At 51.3% G+C, this 22,279-nt stretch overlaps 1 protein-coding gene across 5 annotated transcripts in view; it reads left to right on the top strand.

The window, feature by feature from the left end:
• Positions 1 to 22,279, top strand: part of HUWE1 (HECT, UBA and WWE domain containing E3 ubiquitin protein ligase 1) — a 1,878,220-nt gene that overhangs the window by 1,568,768 nt on the left and 287,173 nt on the right. For all 5 annotated transcript variants that reach the window (XM_085629865.1, XM_085629862.1, XM_085629866.1 and 2 more), the window contains one exon: positions 2,232 to 2,334. In XM_085629865.1, coding sequence (XP_085485991.1) covers positions 2,232 to 2,334 — 103 coding nt within the window. The remainder of the gene's footprint in view (positions 1 to 2,231; positions 2,335 to 22,279) is intronic.

Below are 22,279 nucleotides of genomic sequence, written 5' to 3' on the forward strand. Positions count from 1 at the left end.
CGGAGAGAGAGACATTGACCCTTTGAAGGCCTGCTTGTTTAATATTTTGGAGTTTTCTCTTTCTTAAGCACAGCAAGGTTGTGCTGTAGCCACTGTTAAGGGCTATTTATCGGCTTTGTTGGCCTTTTTATGTTTGCCGGACCAGCCGTCTTTATTTAAGTCCCCCATTGTCATGAGGTTCATTAAGGCCCTTATAAATAAGTTTCCTCCCACACCTTTCATTATGCCTCAGTGGGATTTGAATCTCGTATTCACTTTGTTAATGGGTTCTCCGTTTGAGCCTCTTCACTCATGCCCGTTGAGGCTTCTTTCTTTTAAAACTGTTTTCTTGATTGCCATTATCTCGGCTAGGAGGGCAAGTGAGCTTCAAGCTCTTAGTTCGAAACCTCCTTTCCTGACCATTCATGCGGATAAGTTGGTTCTAAGGACCAGGGCTGCTTTCCTTCCCAAGGTGGTTACCCCTTTTCATATGGGACAATCCATCACTTTACCCACCTTTTATCCTCGCCCTCTCCCCTTCCAAGGAGGAAGAGAGACTGCATCGGTTGGACCCTAAGAGGGCTGTCAGCTTTTATTTGGATCGGACTAGAGATCTGAGGCTGGACGATCAGCTCTTCGTGGGCTATGTTGGGAAAGTGCACAAGAGGACGCTTTCCAGGTGGATTATCTTGTGCATCAAGATTTGCTACGGCCTGGCCAAGAAGGAACTGCCTGAAGGTATCAGAGCTCATTCCACCAGAGCTAAGTCTACTTCTGCTTTGGCTAGAGGTGTTCCTGTTCTTGATATCTGTAAGGCCGCAACTTGGGCCTCCCTCCACACCTTTGCAAAGCATTACTGCTTGGACTCTGGGGTTAGGAGGGTTGGCCATTTTGCTTGCTCTGTTTTGCAGGATTTTTTGGTCTAGTCAGGTGGACACCCTCCTCCGGGAGAGGTACGGCTTTGGGAATCTATTCAAAAGGTGAGGAATCGACTGGCAGATGTATCCATCAGAGGAACAAGTTACTTACCCTCGGTAACGCTTTTTCTGGTGGATACAATATCTGCCAGTGGATTCCTCGCGCTCCCACCCGCCTCTCTGTTGTCCACCTGCTTCTACCAAAAAATATTATATTTTAATATGGCTTAATCATGTTTATTTTTTAATAATGAGATATGCTTATTCTGTTGCTATTTCTCTATGCTTTTCTTTATTATGCATTTGTGAATTTATATATGTATATATTTGATTTGCTATGTGTGCATTTGAAATTGTGTCGGTCCGCCCGTTTGCCTCGGTGGCACGGAAAAGATGGGTGGAACGGACGTCAGCACGCCGGCGAGGTCCTTTTGTTCCGATTTTTAATTTTTTTTTGCAAACCGACTTTATTCAGGTCCTTTTGTCGCTCTGATGACGTCATACGGTGCGGCGAGCGGAGCCGTGCTATTGTGACATCCTTGTCAACGTGGGAGAGCTAGGAAAAATTTTTCCCGCGGAATGCGGGCGCAGGGGGTATTCAAAAGGTGAGGAATCCACAGGCAGATATTGTATCCACCTGAAAAAGCGTTACTGAAGGTAAGTAACTTGTTCATTTGTGACATTCTCCAGCTGGATCTGATAGTTTCCCATTATTTCCATTTTTAAGTTGCTGGAGAAGCATGGGTCACGCCCTGTCCATTTCTTATGCTCAAGCCAGTAGGTTTTAGTCGATATCTGTGCTTGCTTGAGTCCTAAGAAGGACCTACTGGGCCGTGATTTCACAGCACTGGTCAGATGTTTAATAGAAAGTATTTAGGACTACAAATAAGACCTCACTAAGTAACCATTAAGTGGATAGTCTGGTTTCACTTCCCTGTCCTCGTGCGGAAGGCAGTCAAGTGGCAAATCTGTGAAATATGGCAGACACCTTGGTGACCTCAACCCATATAAAGATGCATGGAAATGTGTGCCCTCCTTTTTCCACCTGCAATGTTTTGGATTGTCTCAGATTGATAATAGGCTCTCAGTAATTATTTCACTGTGTGGATGGTTGTATTTCTCAAATTACAGTGGTTTAGAACCACGAAAATCATGCTTCTTGTTTCTTGGTAGATTTTAACTATTAGCCTATTGGAGTCCTCGTAGAACGGCCCTTGGTGAAAAGTGTCACAGCCCTTGTTCCTAGAGCAAACTCTTCCAAAATGTAGTGGTGTATCCTGTTAAGTGCTATGAAGCCTCCCTATCTAATGTAGTCCACTTTTTTCCTGCCTGCAGCCTTCACAAGTCGACTGAGTGGGAACAGAGGCGTTCAGTACACCCGCTTGGCTGTGCAGCGAGGAGGCACCTTCCAGATGGGTGGGAGCAGCAGTCACACTAGGTAAAGTCTGAAAGAGAAAGCAGCGTTAATAGAAGCATGGATAGGCAAGCAGTTGGTATAGTATCCCTGTCAAAGGACTGAGCTTTGCTGTCTGACCTGTAGAATTGTATATATTTTTCTCATACTTGGATTTAAAGGTGTTTTCCATCTTTTCGTGTAGAGCCTGTTCCTGATTCGAGCCTTGCTATGTAGATATTTTTCAGAAGACTGGTACTGCATTAGTTCACACCACCAGATTACATTGCAGTGTGACCTAGGATAACCACTTTGCAGAGTGATGTCTTCTTTTGAGATTTTAACAGATTACCTTGTCAACAGCTGCCCCAAAGTGATTATTGGTCGTGGTGTAAGCTAGACAATGGAGTATTCGCTCATCATTCATGGAAATTTGATATACTTACAATATAGCCTATTCTGATTAATACATCTACCTGTGGATTCCTCACCTGTTGATTATCACCCATGTGCAGCATTTCACGGAAACGTTTCTCTCTTGCTCTTCCCACGTGACGAGGACGTCACAAGAACACGGCTCCACACTAGACTCCGCTTGACGTCATTGGAGCCATAAGACCTCGTCAGCGTACTGACGTCAGTTCCGTTTTTTACTCATAATGGTTTTTCTTTGGATCTCCATACTGTGGGAGATTGCTTCTTTATAGTGCAACATTGTTGTAAGTGAATATGTCTCCTCTGCGGAAGTCTGGATTCATGCCCAGCATAGAATGTGCGGGTCAAATGTCCATCCCTGACCCTCATGATAATTGACTTCGCTGCCTGTCTGATCATGTCAATGCCTGCTCGTCACGTTAACAGATGAACTGGAAGACTGTGAAAGAAAGGAAGGTGAAGCTTTTCGTGGCAAAGGTTAAAAAGCAGAAAAGAGGTTGTTGTGTTTCCCCCCCCCCCCCCCCCCCCCCCCATACTTAGATGTCATCCTTACGGAAACACAAGAAGCGGCACCATGGTTCTCAACTTCGCTCTTGAAAGGATGGTTCGCCGATGGTGGTGTCTCTAGGTCGAAAGACTCGTAAGGGAACAAATCTCCATCTCCTGGGTTGCCTCCGATGCCGGCTCCAAGGCCGGCGACTACAACTGAACTGCCTCTGCTGGAGCTAGATTTGCATCCAGTGGCTTCTCTGTTGCCTCCGGCGCCACTACCGCCGACCAAGAACAGGAGTTTCCGGCGTTTCCGACTCCGGGATCCAATCCGTCGACCTTCTTAAATGCTATATCTGAAAGAAACGCGTTAGATTCCTCACCTTAGAATATCCCCAGGCGTCAGGCTGGATCCGGAAAGATTTTTCATCAGCAATACCCTTGCACGTCGCTAGGCGTCGTCTGCGGCTCCACGTCCGTCGTCTGTGTAGGAGAGTAGGGTCTGCTTTCTATGTTCACCCCCACTTTTTGCTTTTGCTTCACTGGTTTTCTACTTGGATGTGCCTGTGGGCCTGCCAATCAGACCCACAGCCCAGCAGTTCTCTCTCTAAATTTATACTGTGTACTTTAGGTGCATAACCCAATTGGTTAGGATCACCTTATTGGCCCCTGTACAGTGTACCTTAGGTACCCAGGGCATAGATGTACCCTAGGCCTACCAGGGGCTGCAGCATGTATTATGCCACCCCTGGCCTGGCCTTCCATTATGACAGAACTGGCTGATCACTCAGCTGGGGCAAGGTCGTGTAATCACCCCTTGCTTAGGTGTAGTATTCCTATACCTACCTTATATATGGACACGTGTGTACCTATCAGCCACTCCTATGGCAGGCCTTAACAATCCTGGAGGCAGAGTGCTTGGTAACATGTGAGATGGTGCTCTAGCATGAGCTGAGCCTGTCTGCAGCTTTCGAAACCTACCATATACTCTTAAAGTACCTTATAATCTTAAACGGTTATGGTAACTATGGTTTGGCTTTATCAAAACATGTCGTGTAAGGTGTCTAACACTTTGGAATAATACCCCCATACCATTTCTGGCCATGAGGATATTATTCCTCCCTTCTAGAGGGAGAGACATGTTGTAACCTACTTACCCGGTTAAAGTTAACCAGAGCCCCAGCATCACAAAATGGATGCTGCTGCCACAGACACAAGTCTGACCTCCTGCTGCTGGGAGTCCTTCCAGCGAGGGAGGCTTGGACAATAGGTTTCCTGCCTTGGGAGGTGCGAGCACCACCCTAGACAGAATTTAGTGTATTGGGGCAGGGAGGATTGAATGAAACTAGACACTGCCTGGGGCACACAAGGTGTCCCATGCATAGTCCAGTTCAAACCGACGCTGGGGAACTCCAGCTCTGGCGCGAAACTGGACAAAGGAAAGGGGGTGTAACCACTCCGCTTCCTGGTCACACCCATAGGAGGGACCTTGCAGGTAGCCCAGCCCACTAGTCCAGTATATCAGTAGGTAGCTGAGCCCTGCTAAATTAGATTAACCTGAATCTGCAACTTGTACAGAAACTCTGGACTTTTGACATTCGACCTCAGGAAGAAGACTGAAGAAATCTCCCTTGTGGCCAAGGAGTGACCACCCTGGGCAACCAGGCACCATCCAGCGACCGCTGCTTGCTTTGCGACTGATCCTACGAGGGACGACTGCAGAGACTGACCAGCGCCGAGACTTCCAGACACCTCTGACCCAGATCCACATCTCCAGCGAAGCTGAGACCCGTGGAGGCGACGAGGGACGTGGGACCGGTGACTTGGGAAAAGTGGCTAGTACCTGACTAGCGCGACTTCCGAGGCTCCCTCGAGGCTGTGCTTGGGGAATTGAGAAGCCCCCATCCCAAGCACCATCTGCAATGACGATCAGCTCCCCATACTTCACGTGTTCTGCGTGGGGCCCTTCTGCACCTGAGTTGCTCGACGTGTTGTCCGGTTGCTGGCCCGTTGGCTAGTGACTGCTCCTCTGTGAAAGAGAAGCACCCAAGACCTTCCTGGTCTGCACTAGAAGCAAGTCCTCCATCCTGCGTGGGTTCCGCTTGCCAAGGCTTGTTTGGTCCTGACTCGACTTCGACGCCGCCGACAGCAAGAGCCTTCGTGGGACAGCTCACCTCCTGGTCCTGGTCGTCCTCGACTCCTCCTGGTACCCCTGACTGCTGCGACAAGCTTCACCTCTTCACCTGCATCTTCACGGACATTGCCTGGTTCCTTCCTGACTGGTGACCTAGACTCTGTCCCTTCAGCTTGCAGGTTCCTTCCTTCTTGATCCCATCCTTGGGATCCACCGGACACTCTTCACTGACTGCCTGTCAGCAACTTTCCTTCAGGCATCCATTGGAGTCAACGACGAAACCCGACGCAAGTTCACACCTATGCACCCGCAGCCCGTGGGCTAGGTAACTTGAGCATTTAGGTGCTCACAAGGGTACTGACTATCCAAGGGTCTAGTTTCCGAGTCTCGACTTCCTAGATATACCAGAAGTGTCCTAAAACTGTTAATTTCTAATAACTTACATTTCTATCGACTTTTACGCATTACGCGTGAGTGTTTCCACTCTGCACCTCAATCCCGTGGGCCTCCCACTTCCTAACCTTTGGTAGTATAGTGTAGCCCTAGCGATTGCCTAGGCCTATCCTGTGTTCGTGACAGTAGTTCTTATACCACTTACTTAGTATATGGTTTGCGTGGCCCCTAGGGCCTAACTGTATTACTTACCTGTGTGACTTAATGTATGCTTAAATAAGACTGTGTTGTACTTACCTCGAATCTCATAAAGAGTGCTGAGGGTTTGACTAGAATAAATACATTCTATTTTTATATATATCTGTTGTGGTGTCCTTTCATTTAGTATTCAAGGGATTACATATGGTATAACAGCTGGCTTCACATGCCATACAGAGTTTAGCCTAAGACTGCTCTTGTCCATGCTACCACTAGGATAGCTGGTCTATAAGGTTGACTTTACAACCAATCACCATAAGGGTTGTTTGGACTGATACAAGGTGTACACTAGAATTAGTGACCTCATATATCAGGCCAACTTCTCACAGTCTGCGTCGTAATCGCCGGGATGACGTCGTCAGAGTACTTAGATGCCGCCCTCGCGCGCTGACGTCACTTCTTTTTTCTGCGCCAGTAAGCGCGGATCCGGGAAGAGCATACCCTTTTAGTCACTTTTTGACTAAACTTTTTTGAACTCTTTTTGTTCCATTTTCAGTCTACCTCGACTGGTGCCGATAGGGATGCCTGGCTTCAAAGCTTGTGACGCCTGTCACCAACTGATGTCGGTCACGGATCACCACCGCCGGTATCTCTATTGCCTTGGTGCCGACCACGATGTCGAGTCGTACCTTGACTGCCGGGCCTTGACTTCGAAGGCTAGGCGGGAGCGGTCCCGCAAGCTGCTAAAGTTCCGGCAGTCGGCTCCGCGCCGCTCAATGTCCCGATCGAGGGGGGAGGTCGCGGAGCCGCAGTCATCACCGCTCGTCGGGGTCAGTGTCTTCGCGCTCCGGTAAGTCGAAGCACAGTAAGAAGTCGAAGAGGTGACATCGCTCTTCTGGCTCCCCTCGCCGGTCGTGCGACTCGGCTGAGGGTTCGGGTGGCACCACCCGCGCGGCTCCGTCCATCCCCATACCCTCCGGTCCCTGGGTTCCGGCGGAGGTCAGGGACTTCCTTGTGGCCATGAGGAACCTGGCTCAGTCGTCGACGCCTGCCGGCGCGCCTTCGGGCCCCGCATGCTCGACTGGGAGGCCTAGCGATCCGGCGCCCCCGGCGCCGTCGTCTACTCCGGTCCCGACGCCGCAGGCCACCAGGCCTGGGTGCCGGTCGACCTCACGACCCCTCCGCCGGCGCGATCCCTCTGGTGCTGCCCCGGCGCCGCCGTTTTCGGACGACGCCGTTCCTCGGTTTGGTCCAGGTCCGGGCTCGGCCTGGCGTCGGAGCGGCACCGCCCAGCGTCGTATCAGACGCCGATGGGTGACAGGTTCATCTTCTGCCCGGCTCCGATCCTTCCACCTGTATACCAGGAATCGGATGATGGAGACGACTGGGAGGGGTCTGAGGACCCTCTGGCACGGCAGGGACAGTTATCTCAGGACTGGGCAGACGAACTGGGGGATGCCAGTGGTCTTGATACCTTCCCTGACACTGGCTTCATCTCTCCTCCGTCCGTGGCTTCGGAGGAAGGTGCTACATTTTCTGTGGTGCTGCGCAAGTCGGCCGAAGCCCTTGGGCTGGAGCTGCCTGCTGTGGCCGTGAGGACTAATCTCCTCACTGAAGTGCTTCAACCGCCAGCAAGCTCCTCGGAGCCTCTGCTGCAGTTCAATGAAGCACTGACGGATGTTCTGAAGGGCACTTGGTCCAAGCCCTCCACAGTTCCTCCTGTGGACCGGAACGTAGCCCGGCGCCACCGCCCTGCACCGGGCGACCCCAGTTTTCTGTCGATGCACCCCACGCCCGAGAGCCTGGTTAACCAGGCCTCTACCTCCCAGACCTCCTTCCCGTCCGCTCCCCCGGATTGGGAATCCAAAAGGTTAGTACAGTTTGGGAAGAAACTGTTCTCCCTTAGTTTGGGGTTGCGGTCTATCAACACCGCGTGCCTTTTGGACCGTTACTCCCACTACCTGTGGGATACGGTGGAGGACGTGCTGCCCCAGTGTCCGGAGGAGGCCCGGACACGGCTCGCCCAGGCTCTTGCCGAGGGGCGGGATGCGGCACGGCATGCAATCCGATGTGGACTGGACACAACGGACTCGCTAGGCAGGGCAGTGGCGAACACGGTGGCGATTCGTCGCCACGCCTGGCTGAGGTCCACAAGTTTCTCTGGGGATGTCCAGAGCACCCTCATAGACCTGCCCTCTGATGCCAGTCGCCTTTTTGGCGACAAAGCGGATAGTGCGCTGGAGCGCTTTAAGGACTCCAGGGCTTCGGCCAAGTCCTTTGGCCTCTCGGCCCCGGGCCCGCAAACTTCCGCTTTTCGCCCTTTCGTGGCCAAGGAAGGGGCTCCCCCCCACATCCTTCTAGCCACAGGCTGCAGAACCAGCCCCAACGCAGTTGCCGATGTGGATTCTTCTGAGGCGGAGCAGGTGGACAACGAGCCGGTCCGTCCACATCTACCCCAGCAGCATCCGCCTCAAAGCCCTCCTAGTCCGAGCTTTCAGGCCCATTCCACGCCACTGGGAGGCAGAGTTCGCCATCACCTACTCCACTGGCGTTCCATCACTTCGGACAGGTGGGTGCTGCAAATCGTCCGAAGGGGCTACTCCCTCCCCTTCGAGGCGACCCCTCCAGCCATGCCACCGCAGTGCCACCGAATTTCGGGGGATCACTTGCAACTTCTGCAGGAGGAAGTTACGGCCCTCTTGGCCAAGGGGGCCATCGAGCGCGTTCCTGGTCCAGAAGTAGGTCGTGGTGGTTGTTCCCACTACTTTCTGGTTCCCAAGAAGGGCAAAGGGGGCCTACGCCCTATCTTGGACCTCAGGAGCGCCAACGCCTTCCTCCGGAAGGAGAAGTTCAAGATGCTCCCCTTAGCTCAGGTTCTGGCTGCCCTAGACCCTGGAGACTGGATGGTAGCGTTGGACTTGCAGGACGCTTCTTTCCACATCCCTGTCCTGCCGGCCCACCGCCATTACCTGCGGTTCACGGTAGGCCACGAGCATTTACAATTTACCGTGCTCCCCTTCGGCCTTACCAGCCCCCCTTGGGTGTTCATGAAAATGATGCATGGCGGTGGTCGCATCTCATCTGCGTCTTCCCCTAACTCGACGACTGGTTGTTGAGGGTGGGCTCGCCCCAGGCAGTCGTCTCCCACCTTCAGACTACGGCGGACCTCCTGCATTTGCTGGGGTTCTCCATCAACGTGCTGAAGTCGCACCTGAGTCGCTCTCAGCAGCTCCCCTTCATAGGAGCGGTTCTGGATTCGACGCGGTTTCGGGTTTATCCTCCCAAGCAGCGATAGTCTCTATCCCGGGTTTGTCAGGATGACCCTCCGTCTTCTGGGCCTGATGGCCTCCTGCATCCTGCTAGTGCAACATGCCAGATGGCATATGCGGGCTATGCAGTGGGACCTGAAGTTCCAGTGGGCGCAACATCAGGGCAACCTGTCTGATCATGTCCAGATCTCGGAGGGCACTGCACAACAATTGCAGTGGTGGCTTACGAATCGCGATTGGGTCAATGGCAGATCCCTTCCCTAACCTGAGCACACACTGGTGACGGATGCGTCCCTCCTGGGATGGGGAGGCCACTTGGGAGAGGCGGAGATCAGAGGTCTCTGGTCTGCGGCGGAGTCACGGCTCCATATAAACAGTTTGGAGCTTCGGGCAATCCAACTTACACTGAAGGCATTCCTTCCCTCTGTCTGGGGAAGTGTGGTGCAGGTGTTCACGGACAACACCACCGCCATGTGGTATTGCAACAAACCGGGCGGGGTGGGGACCTGGACCCTATGTCGGGAGGCTCTGCGCCTCTGGACATGGCTGGAACATCAAGGCATTACCTCGGTGGTTCAACACCTGGCAGGTTCTCTGAACGCCAGGGCAGACTAACTCAGCCGCCGGTGCTTGATGGCGTCTGCACTCGGACGTGGCTCAAGGTCTCTTTCTACAGTGGGGAGAGCCTTGGTTAGATCTGTTTGCCACCAAAGAAAACTCGCAATGTCATCAGTTCTGCGCGTTGGAATTTCCAAGGCGGCACTCGCTCAGTGACGCTTTTCGCCGCGAGTGGAGTTGCGGTCTGTTGTACGCCTTTCCACCTATACAACTTCTTCCCAGAGTGGTGAAGAAGATTCGGCGAGACCGGGTGTGAGAAGTTGGCCTGATACAAGGTGTACACTAGAACTAGTGACATCCTATATCAGTCCAAACAACCCTTATGGTGATTGGTTGTAAAGTCAACCTTATAGACCAGCTATCCTAGTGGTAGCATGGACAAGAGCAGTCTTAGGCTAAACTCTGTATGGCATGTGAAGCCAGCTGTTATACCATTTGCAACCCCTTGAATACCAAATGAAAGGACACCACAACAGATATATTTTAAAAATAGAATGTATTTATTCTAGACAAAATACCCTCAGCACTCTTTGAGATTCGAGGTAAGTACAACACAGTCTTATTTAAGCATACATAAGTCACACAGGTAAGTAATACAGTTAGGCTCTAGGGGCCATGCAAACCATATACTAAGTAAGTGGTATAAGAACCACTGTCACGAACACAGGATAGGCCTAGGCCTAGGGAATCGCTGGGGATACACTATACTACCAAAGGTTAGGAAGTGGGAGGCCCACGGGATTCAGGTGCAGAGTGGAAACACTCACGCGTAATGCGTAAAAGTCGATAGAAATAGTAGTATTTAGTAATTAAGAGTTTTAGGACTCTTCGGAAGGAACTAGGAGTTAGAGACTTGGAAACTAGACACTTGGATAGTCAATACCCTTGTGAGCACCGGAGTACTCAAGTTACCTAGCCCACGGGCTGCGGGTGCATAGGTGTGAACTTGCGTCGGGTTTCGTCGTCGACTCCTATGGATGCCTGAAGAAAGTGGCTGACAGGCAGTCAGTGAAGAGTGTCCGGTGGATTCCAAGGATGGAATCAGGAAGGAGGATGCCTGCAAGCAGAGGGGACAGAGTCTAGGTCACCAGCCAGAAGCCGGGAAGGAACCAGGAAGGAACCAGGCGATGTCGGGGAGATGCAGGTGAAGAGGTGAAGCTTGTCGCAGCAGCCACGGGTACCAGGAGGCGTCGAGGACGACCAGAACCAGGAGGCGAGCTGTCCCACGACGGCTCTTGCTGTCGGCGGCGTCCATGTCGAGTTAGGACCCAACAAGCCTTGGCAAGCGTAACCCACGCAGGATGGAGGACTTGCTTCTGTCGCAGACCAGGAAGGTCTGGGGTGCTTCCCTTTCACAGGGGAGCGGGTGCCAGTCTGGAGGAGCCGGACCAGCAAGGCAAAATTGAAGGTTTGTCGTCACAGAGGTCACTAGCCAACGGGCCAGCAACCGGACAACACGTCGAGGAACTCAGGTGCAGAAGGGCACCACGCAGAACACGTGAAGTGTGGGGAGCTGATCTTCTTTGCAGATGGTGCTCGGGATTGGGGCTTCTCAATTCCCCAAGCACAGCCTTGAGGAAGCCTCAGAAGTCGCGCTAGTCAGTTACTAGCCACTTTTCCCAAGTCGCCGGTCCCACGTCCCTCGTCGCCTCCACGGGTCTCAGCTTTGCTGTAGATGTGGATCTGGTTCAGAGGTGTCTGGAAGTCACGGCGCTGGTCAGTCTCTGCAGTCGTCCCTCGTAGGATCAGTCGCAAAGCAAGCAGGATGGTGCCTGGTTGCCCAGTGTGGTCACTCCTTGGCCATAAGGGAGATTCTTCAGTCTTCTTCCGTAGTAGAATGTCGAAGGTCCAGAGTTTCTGTTCAAGATGCAGGTTCAGGATAATCCAAAGTCCTAGGGACTCAGCTCCCACTCTTATACTAATCTGGGGGGCTGGGTTACCTGCTAGGTCCCTCCTATGTGTGGGACCAGGGAGGGGGGTGGTTACACCCCCTTCCCTTTGTCCAGTTTCGCGCCAGGACTGGGGCTGGAGTGCCCCAGCACCGGCTTGAACTGGACTATGCATGGGACACCTTGTGTGCCCCAGGCAGTGTCTCGTTTCATTCATCCCTCCCTGCCCCAATACACTAAGGCCTGTCTAGGGTGGTGCTAGCACCTCCCAAGGCAGGAAACCTATTGTCCAAGCCTCCCTCGCTGGAAGGACTCCCAGCAGCAGGAGGTCAGACTCGTGTCTGTGGCAGCAGCGTCCATTTTGTGATGCTGAGGCTTTGGTGAGAGTTAAACAGCAAAGTAGGATTTTAACATGTCTCTCCCTCTAGAAGGGAGGAATAATATCCTCATCACCAGAAATGGGATGGGGGTATTATTACAAAGTGTTAGACACCTTACACGACATGTTTTGATAAAGCCAAACCATAGTTACCATAACCGTTTAAGATTATAAGGTACTTTAAGAGTATATGGTAGGCTATATCATAGAACAGCTATAAGGACATGGTTCCGAAAGCTGCAGACAGGCTCAGCTCATGCTAGAGCACCATCTCGCATGTTACCAAGCACTCTGCCTCCAGGATTGTTAAGGCCTGCCATAGGAGTGTCTGATAGGTACACATGTGTCTATTGTGAGTGTAGATATAGGTATACTATATCTAAGCAAGGGGTGATTAGACGACCCTGCCCCAGCTGAGTGATCAGCCAGTTGTGTCGGATTGTAAGGCCAGGCCAGGGGTGGCATAATACATGCTGCAGCCCCTGGGAGGCCTAGGGTACACCTATGCCCTGGGTACCTAGGGTACACTGTACAGGGTCCAATAAGGTGATCCTTACCAATTGGATATGTACCTAGGGTACATGGAGTCCATTTTAAAGAGAGAGCAGACAGCCTGAGACCCTGAATGGCAGGATCTCAGGCCAACTAAGTCGAAAAACCAGCTAGACACTAGGCAAAAAGTTGGGGTAACCATAGTCCGATATCCACCTTCCGACACCGGGCCCAAGTCATCCTTGTGGCTCCGGGCTGGGCACGAAGGTACTGGTATCCCGAGCTACTCAGCATGGCAATTGGTCCCCCGATCTGTCTGCCTCTTCGGAAGGATCTTCTGTCGCAGCAGCAGGAGGGGTCCTCCACCCGAACATGTCCAGCCTCCACCTCCATGCGTGGAGATTGAGCGGCGACAGTTGACTGCTTTTGATCTTCCTCCCGCAGTCTGTAATGTCATTCTGGCATCCAGGCGTACATCTTCTAAGACGGTGTACGCCTGCCGGTGGAACAAGTTTGTGGCGTGGTGCACAGCGAAGTCTGTGGATCCCCTTTCTGCCCCTCTTTCTGAGGTCCTTCTGTTGCTACTATCCTTGGCCCAGCAGGGCTCTGCTCTGGGCACTGTCAAAGGTTATCTTTCGGCCATCTCTGCCTTTCGCAATGCCTCCATGGGACTTAAATCTTGTCTTGACCTATCTGATGTGTGCTCCCTTTGAGCCTCTTCATAACTGTCCTTTACGTCTTCTCACTCTCAAGACGACTTTCCTGGTAGCTATCACCTCTGCCAGAAGAGTGAGTGAGCTCCAGGTTCTTTCTTCTAAACCTCCTTTCCTTTCTGTTTACCTGGACAAGGTGGTTTTAAGGACCCGTCCTGCTTTCCTGCCAAAGGTTGTCCCGTCCTTCCACATCGGGCAGACCATCACCTTGCCCACCTTCTTTCCGCATCCCTTGAAAGAGGGAGAGGCTCCACCGTCTGGACCCAAAACGTGCGCTCTCGTTCTATCTGAAGCGCACAGCAGTTCCGGATGGATGACCAGCTCTTTGTTGGCTACGTGGGCGCCAAAAAAGGTTGGGCTGTGCACAAACGGACCATCTCTCGGTGGGTCGTTCTGTGCATCAAAGCATGTAACTCGTTGGCTAAGAAGGTGCCTCCTGTGGGGCTGTGTGCCCATTCTACCAGGGCAACGGCAGCCGCTACTGCCTTGGGACGCGGCGTTCCCTTGCAGGATATTTGTCTGGCAGCTACGTGGGCCTCGCTGCACACGTTTACCAAGCATTACTGCCTTGACAGTCAAGTCCGGACAGACGGCTTCTTTGGCAGTTCTGTTCTCCGTGACTTTCTGGTGTAATCTCTTCGCAGACCCACCACCAGGGTTGGTATTGCTGGGGTATCTATTCTACGGTAATGAATCTATCACTAACGTGTCTCTTTCTGATGCACAAGTTACTTACTTGTGTAACGATATATCTGTAAGAGACATTAGTTAGTGATAGATTCCTTACCACCCCACCCATCCTCCCCGTTCTGCGAATTGTTTCTAGGGTTAAGGTCATCCCTTACAGGTCCCTGGTTTCATGGCACCAGTGGTCAGTTTCTTGCATGGCTCTGCGTTCCTTGTGCGGAAAGTCGTGTACAGAACTGACGTCCGTGCGCATGGGTGGCGCCTAAGTAGTCTCTGTGACGTAATCTCGGCGCATACGATGCCAGCGATGGACGCGGAGCAGCACAACGCCACCTACTGACACGCAGGGGTACTGCTAACGAAAAAACTTTCCGGATCCATTCTCACGCCTGGGTATATTCTAAGTTAAGGAATCTATCATTAACTAATGTCTCTTACAGATATATCGTTACACAAGTAGTAACTTGTGCTTTTAGTCTGGCCGCTGCATATTCCGCCCTGTCTAGGTCTAGCCCAGCTAGCTGTGCCCTGACAGCCTTGAGTTGCATCCACACCCTAGGCGCCCTAGTTCGACTATGGATACCTTCAAGCTCCTGTACTTGAGCGGGCAGGGCTGCTCTCAACTCCTTGCGTTCTTTGTTGTCGGCCGTTGCTATAGCTATCAACTCCCCCCGTACCACCTGTTACAGTGCTTCCCATAGGGTTATCGGTGCTATATCGGGAGTGGCGTTGAAGGCCAGATAGTCCTGGATACATGTAGTGAGTTGTTGCTCCACTGTCTGTATGTGAAGCTTAGTTTCCTTAAGTCTTCAGCAGCCAACTCGGCGGGGGCCCAGTGTCCACATTATGTTCACTGTCAGCGCATCATGGTCTGATTGGGCGGCTGGTTCGATGCTCACTGACTTTACCTCCCCACTGATCTGCCCCGTTCCCAGGAAATAGTCTATGCACGCATATGATCTATATGCGTAAGAGATAAAGGTGTATTGTGAGAAAGTGGGGTGAGCTTTTCTCCAGAGGTTCACTAGACCCATCTCCTGCAGCCAATTCCTCCCATCTCGTGACATTTCACCCCTATGGGAGTAGAAGGCCTGTTAACTGTCCTTACCCGAGTCCATTACCAAGTTTAGGCAAAACCCACCCCCCCGTATTAGTCATGCGGTTCTGGGGAGCCATCGCATCGGTTAAAGCTGTTTTGAGGAAGCCCTCGTGCCCTGATTTGGGGACATAAATGGAGCCTTTCACAATAGATTGGGAGTCAAATTGTAAAGTGTAGGCCAACAATCTCCCCTTCAACTCTGCCCCTTTATCTTTCACCACCTCCTTACCGCGATTTGATAAGAGTATAGCTACCCCTGCTTTCTTTTCCCCTGTGCAAGAGAAGTATTGGTGAGGGAACGCTCTTGACCGCATACGGTGATAGTCCCTGGCCAGAAGGTGTCTCCCCTGTAGAAGACATATGTCGGCCTCCGCATGCTCCAAATAGGACAGAATGGCACACCTTTTGACAGGGTTGTTGAGCCCTTTAACGTTAAGTGTAAGAATCTTTGCTTCTTTAGTGACCATGGCCAGTGGTGATAGCGGGCACTAGCGGATTCCCTAGGGTGTGCTCCCCTCCCCGTGTGACAACTCTCCCCCTCCAGCGAATGGAAAGTGAGTGTGCAGAAGAAAATGCCATGAACATCCAGGATCTCTTGCAAAGAGCACCATATAAACCGGACCCCTCCCTCCCAAACCCCAACAGGCAAACAACAATCCTGGCTCCGAAGGTACGCCGTGGCCACTCGAAAGTTTTTCTGCTTCTGAAGTGTGATCAGGGCCAGGTCTTGGTATAGGGCAACCTGGTTTTCCTGGTACATAAAAGGTTGTTTATCTCTGGTCACATGCAGTAGACGCTCTTTAAGTCGAAAGTCCGGTAGGTATGCGAGGATGTCAGGTGGGGGGGCGCCGGTGCACTTCGCTGGAGTCCCAATCTGTGTGCCCTGTCGATTCGAATTTCAAAGTTCTCAGCACACTCCTAAAGAGGCCCTGAAGATACAACGTAATGTTTGACTCCTCCGCCTGAGATAGCACCCCCTTAAAACGGATGTTATTCCGGCGTGAACGATTCTCCAAGTCCACTGTGTGCGATTGGAGATCGATCTGTTGCTCCTTGAGCTGGAGGACCTCCTGCTGCAAGTGTTCTATGTCCTCATCCCTGGCTTGAGCCGGGTCCTCGATGGAGGCCACGCGTTCGCCCACCGCGTCCACATCTCTCTGATCCTCTGTGCGATGTCCCCCTTTAACGTGCGGAAATCTTCTCCGAGGGTGCCGAAGAGCGTCTCCGGGAAGGCACGGGTGACCGGGGCCCTCGTATGCGTTAGCGGAAAGGCTCGTCTTGTGAGAAGTTGGCCTGATATATGATGTAACTAATTCTAGTGTACACCTTGTATCAGTCCAAACAACTCTTATGGTGATTGGTTGTAAAGTCAACCTTATAGACCAGCTATCCTAGTGGTAGCATGGACAAGAGCAGTCTTAGGCTAAACTCTGTATGGCATGTATAGCCAGCTGTTATACCATATGTAATCCCTTGAATACCAAATGAAAGGACACCACAACAGATATATATATATAAAATAAAGTGTATTTATTTTAGTCAAACCCTCAGCACTCTTTATGAGATTCGAGCTAAGTACTACACAGTCTTATTTAAGCATACGTTAAGTCACACAGGTAAGTAATACAGTTAAGCCCTAGGGGCCACGCAAACCATATACTAAGTAAGTGGTATAAGAACCACTGTCACGAACACAGGATAGGCCTAGGGAATCGCTGGGGCTACTCTATACTACCAAAGGTTAGGAAGTGGGAGGCCCACAGGATTCAGGTGCAGAGTGGAAACACTCACGCGTAATGCGTAAAAGTCGATAGAAATGGAAGTTATTAGAAATTAACAGTTTTAGGACACTTCTGGTATAGCTAGGAAGTCAAGACTTGGAAACTAGACCCTAGGATAGTCAATACCCTTGTGAGCACCGGAGTACTCAAGTTACCTAGCCCACGGGCTGCGGGTGCATAGGTGTGAACTTGCGTCGGGTTTCGTCGTTGACTCCTATGGATGCCTGAAGGAAAGTTGCTGACAGGCAGTCAGTGAAGAGTGTCCGGTGGATCCCAAGGATGGAATCAAGAAGGAAGGATACCTGCAAGCAGAAGGGAAAGAGTCTAGGTCACCAGCCAGGAGCTGGGAAGGAACCAGGCGATGTCGTGAAGATGCAGGTGAAGTGGTGAAGCTTATCGCAGCAGTCACGGGTACCAGGAGGCGTCTAGGAAGACCAGGACCAGGAGGTGAGCTGTCCCACGAAGGCTCTTGCTGTCGGCGGCGTCGAAGTCGAGTCGGGACCCAACAAGCCTTGGCAAGCGGAACCCACGCAGGATGGAGGACTTGCTTCTGGTGCAGACCAGGAAGGTCTGGGGGGGCTTCTCTTTCACAGAGGAGCGGGTGCCAGTCTGGAGGAGCCGGACCAGCAAGTTGAAAACAAAGGTTCGTCGTCGCAGAGGTCACTAGCCAACGGGCCAGCAACCGCACAACACGTCGAGCAACTCAGGTGCAGAAGGGCCCCACGTAGCTCACGTGAAGTGTGGGGAGCTGGTCTTCTTTGCAGATGGTGCTCGGGATGGGGGCTTCTCAATTCCCCAAGCACATCCTCGAGAGAGACTCGGAAGTCGCGCTAGTCAGGTACTATCCACTTTTCCCAAGTCGCCGGTCCCACGTCCCTCGTCGCCTCCACGGGTCTCAGCTTCGCTGTAGATGTGGATCTGGGTCAGAGGTGTCTGAAAGTCTCGGCGCTGGTCAGTCTCTGCAGTCGTCCCTCGTAGGATCAGTCACAAAGCAAAGCAGCGGTCGCTGGATGGTGCCTGGTTGCCCAGGGTGATCACTCCTTGGCCACAAGGTAAATTTCTTCAGTCTTCTTCCTGTGGTCGAAGGTCCAGAGTTTCTGTTCAAGTTGCAGATTCAGGTTAATCTAATTTAGCAGGGCTCAGCTACCTACTGATATACTGGGCTAGTGGGCTGGGCTACCTGCAAGGTCCCTCCTATGGATGGGACCAGGAAGGGGAGTGGCTACACCCACTTTCCTTTGTCCAGTTTCGCGCCAGAGCTGGGGCTGGAGTGCCCCAGCACCGGTTTGAACTGGACTATGCATGGAGCACCTTGTGTGCCCCAGGCATGTCTCATTCCTTTCAGCCCTCCCTGCCCCAATACACTAAAGTCTGTCTGGGGAGGTGCTAGCACCTCCCCAAGCAAGAAACATATTGTCCAGGCCTCCCTGGCTGGGAGGGCTCCCAGCTGCAGGAGGTCAGACTCGTGTCTGTGGCAGCAGCATCCATTTTGTGATGCTAAGGCTTTGGTCAGAGTTAAACAACAAGGTAGGATTTTAACATGTCTCTCCCTCTAGAAGGGAGGAATAATATCCTCCTCCCCAGAAATGGAATGGGGGTATTATTCCAAAGTGTTAGACGCCTTACACAACATGTTTTGATAAAGCCAAACCATAGTTACCATAACCGTTTAAGATTATAAGGCACTTTAAGAGTATATGGAAGGCTATATCATAGAACAGCTATAAGGACATGGTTCCGAAAGCTGCAGACAGGCTCAGCTCATGCTAGAGCACCATCTCACATGTTACCAAGCACTCTGCCTCCAGGATTGTTAAGGCCTGCCATAGGAGTGGCTCACAGGTACACGTGTCTATTTTAAGGGTAGATATAGGTATACTATATCTAAGCAAGGGGTGATTACACGACCTTGCCCCAGCTGAGTGATCAGCCAGTTGTCTGATTGGAAGGCCAGACCAGGGGTGGCATAATACATGCTGCAGCCCCTGGGAGGCCTAGGGTACACCTATGCCCTGGGTACCTAGGGTACACTGTACAGGGTCCAATAAGGTGACCCTTACCAATTGGGTATGTACCTAGGGTACATGGAGTCCATTTTAAAGAGAGAGCAGACAGCCTGAGACCCTGAATGGCAGGATCTCAGGCCAACTAAGTCGAAAAACCAGCTAGACACTAGGCAAAAAGTTGAGGGTAACCATAGTCAGATATCCACCTTCCTACACGCCCTTCTCCCCCGCCAGACTGCGGGGGCCTAGTCAGCATGTCCTTAAGGGACCTGTCCTTCTTCCCTTGGCCCGCTGCCATGGTTGTCGCCGCAACTTCCGCCCTGCAGGAACCGCTGTTGATGGAGGCGATGGCGCAGGCCTCAGTGTCGGGCCACTCTGCCACGTGGCCGACTCGAAGGCTGTCAGCTCGCTGGGCTTTGCTCGGTTGACCCTCGATGCACACCCCCCGCATTCCACTCTGCGTGGTACAGCACCTGTCGGGCTATGTCGGCCTCCTCCTGTGTGTCGCCACCGGGGGGGGGGTCCACCGATGCAGTCTCCGCCTCGACCTCCCGGCCTTGTGCCTCGCGGGCCACTGCCCGCACTCAGTGCTCTGCCCTGCCGATCAGGCTCGTCGCCACCGTGAAAGCGGGCCCGTGCGGCCCCTCCGGGACTGGGCTCCTCCCCGGCGGCAGTAAGGCCCCGCTACAGCAGTGATGGGCCCGTTTACTCGGCCGACCTGCGGGTCCGCTGCCATTTTCAGTAGTCAGCCTTGCTCCGATATACAGCCCCCAGGTCTGCCCAGTTTTGCACCCCCGATTCCGCTCGGCTGAGAGGGGAAATCTGTGCATTGATGGCTGGTCTGGCGCATGGGAGCGGAGAGACGATCGGGACACATCTCACCCGTTCGCCATCTTGGCCACGCCCCCATCTCAAGATTTTTATTGGGATAGTCCTATGCTGAATTCTTGTTAGGAATTCGGTTTTTATTTGACACACAAGTGTCTTTTGTTTCTATACACTGTTCAATACGCAGTTTCAGTTTGTGGCTCTGCGTTTCCAGTGCGGAAAATAGTCACTGAAGAAACTGACGTCGGTGAGGGGGTTATATGGACTCTGTTGACGTCACATCCGGTGGACGATGTTGATGCAGAGTCGCATGACACCACCTGCTGGTGCGCTGATGTGCTGTGGGAAAAAAATCCGGATCCAGTCTTACGCCTGGGAGGATTCTAAAGTGAGAATCTGAGGCTCGATCTAGTCTCTACCAGATAATGCATTACCAAAGATAAGTAACTTGTGGTTTCTACTATATGATCACATTACCGTTTTCTAGGCTAATGTCTCAAAACGCTATTTGTCCATTTTACTGTTTTACTATAAAAATCCTATCTCCGAAATTACTTACCTGATCTTGGTGTCTAAAATTATATATAAATCTGTTATTTTTGTAAATTGGTCTCGGATTTGTTTTTCAGTGTCATATATTGACTGCATTTTGTACCCCTACATTTGGTACAATATTTCCTACAGTCACCATACTTTTTCTACTTACTGCTACATCAATATGCTTACCCGATGCGCAAGAAAATCTTAACAGTGAAGCTGGTGCCCATGCGCATTATTAGCTGAAGGAGGAATCACAACATACCTCGTGACTTGAAAGACCCCGAAGAAAAACAGGTTGCAAATGTCCGAGCCCAGCACAAGATGTTAGGAATATGCAGAGCATGTGAATCTACAGCACTAAATGCACCTAACAGATGCTTAGAGTGAGTAAATTCCTGTTAGTGGCATGTGTAGCTGTATATACACACATTCGACCGAAAAGTGAGGCAGGCTTCCTTGTGGTCCAAGAACAGACCAAGATTGCAGAGGGCGTGCTGGTGTGTCCATGACTACTTGGAATGGCACTGTGGACAGTTTTGAGAGGGTGTTTTTTTTTCCATTATGCTGTGACCATTCTGAAACGCAAGTCTCGTAGAAATGGCCTGTCCAGGGGAAAGGCACCGTGCATGTGAGAGGATCACCATTGACGCACGACCAGAGCAGTCTACCACGAAGGTGAGAAGACAATCAAGTGCACTAAAAGATTGTTCGAAGGCTACTCGGAAAATAACTTGAGAGGCCTGTAGGAAAGTGACTCTTTATATACTGTTCCCAAATAGGTACAGTGTGCACAGAGTCCACAGTCCCCAGAGGTTTGGCAGAGGCCAAAGTTAGATACAACATCACTCTCTAAAGTGGTAGCTTGTTCGAGCAGTAAGGCAGTATCAGAGGACAGTGCAAAGCATTTGTTGTACACACTCAGCCAGCAAATAGTCTCACACACTCAAGAACCGAACTCTAGGCCAATGGCTCTGTATAAAAAATATATGGTTGTTATATTTTAGAATCAACAACAGATTTCAAAATATACTTTCTCAGAATGAGAGGCTTTAGATAAATACTTTCAATGTGCAGTAGGCTTTTGAATGCAATAGACAGTTGTTGCAATAGGCAACACAATTTCAAACACAATAATACATTGAGCTCAATGGGAATTTCTAATTAAATGCAATTAGTTACTTTGAGGATTACTTTTCTAACCACTGGACTGGATCCTGCATTCAGTCCCGGGACATTTCCTGTAAACAGTTGAGTAAAAGCGTTTTGGTTACAGTAGCAATATTTTGGTATTTTAAAAGTTGACACTTAGAAACTTTTTCTCATAGAATCACCAATGTTATCCTAAGGGAGGAATTTCACTTAGCAGGTAAGTGGTGTTATTGTTAGTTTTTCTAACTCAGTGTTGGATCCTGGATCCAGCACTGGTGCATCTCCTGTAAACAGTTGAAAGAATGTGTTTTGGTTATTCAGGCGATTTTTTACGAATATTTGTAAGTTTGCAAATTTGACACCTAGAAACTTTTTGGGCAAAAACCAGGCAATGTTATCCTATGGAAGGAGATTCAAGCTATAGGTAAAGTATATTCTTGTTACTTTTGTAATCCAGTGCTGGACTCCTAGGTTAAGCAATGGGTCATCTATCTAAAACAGGTAAGTAATTACGTTTTCACAGTTGGTGCGAATGGGGAAGTAGAGCAGAGTAGAGACTGCACTGCCAGGGGCACTCAGGCGGCTGGGTGCAGGGTGCCCTTGAGCCGTCTGGCGCTCAATGGACTGCAATGGAGAAGCTCAAAAACGAACAAAGGCTGCAAGCTCAGGCACGAAGACTCCCCAGGTGTGACCACCACCTCGAGAGGCAAGTTGGGTAGTTGGAGGATAGGCAGGCACCCAGGAGTTGGGCACAGGGGGCCGCCGGGTGCCTTTTGGTGTCGGGTAATCCCACCCGCGGTGTGAGGGGTCCCTGGTTCCAAGGCTGCAGGTGTCGTCAGGCGCATCAAGGTGGGTCCTTGGGTGCTGGACTCAGGGCCACAGTCGCCCGGG

The sequence above is a fragment of the Triturus cristatus genome, chromosome 10 (assembly GCF_964204655.1).
Source record: "Triturus cristatus chromosome 10, aTriCri1.1, whole genome shotgun sequence".
In the NCBI taxonomy this organism is placed as follows: Eukaryota; Metazoa; Chordata; class Amphibia; order Caudata; family Salamandridae; genus Triturus; species Triturus cristatus.